A 1,829-nucleotide genomic window follows, 5' to 3' on the forward strand; every position below is an offset into this window, starting at 1 on the left:
CAGATCTTGGTCAAAACTGCCATGGTACATATTGGCCCCACAAATAAACTTATGTTTATAATCATAAAAACTCACACACAAAAAAGAATGAAAGATCAGGGGGAACGTTTTCTTTAGGGGTGGGGAGAAATGGACAATTAAATTAAGTTAGAACCAGGATTTGTCATTCATCTGTGGTTCTACAGTTTAAGGTTAAGAGATTCACTGCAGTAACTAGATGTTGGGTTCATGCAGCAAAGGAAATCTAAACTAAGAGCCTCTGATAGACCGATCTGGACCGCAAGATAAGGCAATTTTAAAAAACAGGAAATAAGGCCTCAGTGTGAAAGGAGGAATTCAGACTCTTAGATCAGTAGATTTACATTGCTAATAAATCACAAAAATTTGGCACATGCCAAAACACTCAAATCAGTAGATGTATAAAGGAAAAACTAAATCACCCTTTAGAATTGGTTGTCGTTCGTTGCTCTCTGTTCACCTACATGTGGTTCCACTGTTGCGAGGGTCTATTTGGGAATGTCTACGGGAAAGCCCACGGATCCATCAGCTGCAGAGATGCTGTTCACTATGGAAGTCAAGGCGCGCATGTTGCCCTGCTCAGGAGATTCAGCCGCGCTCAGCAGATCTGCAGAGGGAGGGAGAGGCCGGGTCACACGGTTAGTACCGGTGGGGCTGCTCTAACCTGCCGCCTGACGAGGCAGAAGAATACTCACCCTCACTGCTGTAGCTCTGCGGGCACTGCTCGGGAGTGCTGCTCCACTCCGGGCTGCTGCAGCAGGTGCTGCTCGAACTGGGCTCGCTCGAGGACGACACCTGTTGCCATGGAGACGCAGAAGTGGCTGTCAGTCACTGTTATAGTACTGCACGAATCCTCAAAAAACAGCACAACCCATACGTCTTATTGCCCCTTTGAGATGAACTACAGTTCCATTGGAAATTAACTTGTTAGTGACGTACTGTAAACAAGCACAGCTTTATTTGCCAACATCCCAATTTAAAACCTAAGAACACATCCGTCCAAAGCGTTTGTCTTTTCGTGCCTTCCTCTTTACCTAAAGCCTCATCTTCTATCATACTCACTCTGGGTTGGGCTGGACTGGGTCGGTAGTGCAGTCCCTGCTGTCCTGTCTCGGTGTCCTGCTGGTTGAGGGAGGACACGAGGGCTTGTAGCCTTTCTATATACTGTATGGCGCTCCGCAAGATCTCAACCTTGGGCAGCCTTTGGTTGGGGTTCATCAAGGTGCTCCTCTTCAGAGCATCGAAGGCCTCGTTCACCTTCTTCAGACGTCTCTTCTCCCTCAGGGTGGCCGCTCTCCGACGATCCATGGTCACGGTCTTCCTTTTACACAGCTTACAGGCCCAGGGTAGGCACTGACCCGGGCAGTGGGGCTCGGAGTGAGGCGACAGGCTGGATGGAGAAGCTTTTTCCTCTGTACCTGCCAATCCAGCACCAACACTCCCAGACATGCTCCCACACAAGCCCATCATGGAGTTTCTGTCCTGGTAGCCAGCTTGGTCATACGCCCCAGGCAGGCGAGAGGGGAAGTAGCTGTCTCCTCCTTCAAAGAAGCGCTGGTCAGGGAAGAAGTAAGGGTTGGTCTCAAAGAGCTCCATAATGGACTATACGTGGCTGTAGGAGACAGAAAATCCTTGCTTCGTTTTGGAACTGCTCTTCAGAAGGTGGCGTTCAGTCCTGTCCCTGAGGCATGTGTTGGAGTGTACGTTTGCGTGCCTGTCTTCCTCCTGGCTCACGTTAGCAATGAGTGGAAGACGTGTGGAGAACAACTGGTGTGGAGCAACTGTAGGCTGGCATTTAAACCCCTCAGCCT

The 1,829-nt window shown here is 49.5% G+C and overlaps 1 protein-coding gene across 1 annotated transcript; it reads right to left on the reverse strand.

Moving 5' to 3' along the window:
- Positions 1-279: 279 nt before the first annotated feature.
- On the reverse strand, positions 280-1,614 carry myog (myogenin). The gene is made up of 3 exons (XM_037678957.1): positions 1,081-1,614; positions 714-813; positions 280-625 (listed from the first exon to the last, which is right to left on the reverse strand). Exons 1-3 carry the CDS (start codon positions 1,612-1,614, stop codon positions 507-509), a joined length of 753 nt encoding a protein of 250 aa, XP_037534885.1. The 3' UTR covers positions 280-506.
- Between the last annotated feature and the right edge of the window lie 215 nt (positions 1,615-1,829).

Source organism: Nematolebias whitei, chromosome 7, assembly GCF_014905685.2.
Source record: "Nematolebias whitei isolate Nwh7 chromosome 7, NemWhi1, whole genome shotgun sequence".
Lineage (NCBI taxonomy): Eukaryota > Metazoa > Chordata > Actinopteri > Cyprinodontiformes > Rivulidae > Nematolebias > Nematolebias whitei.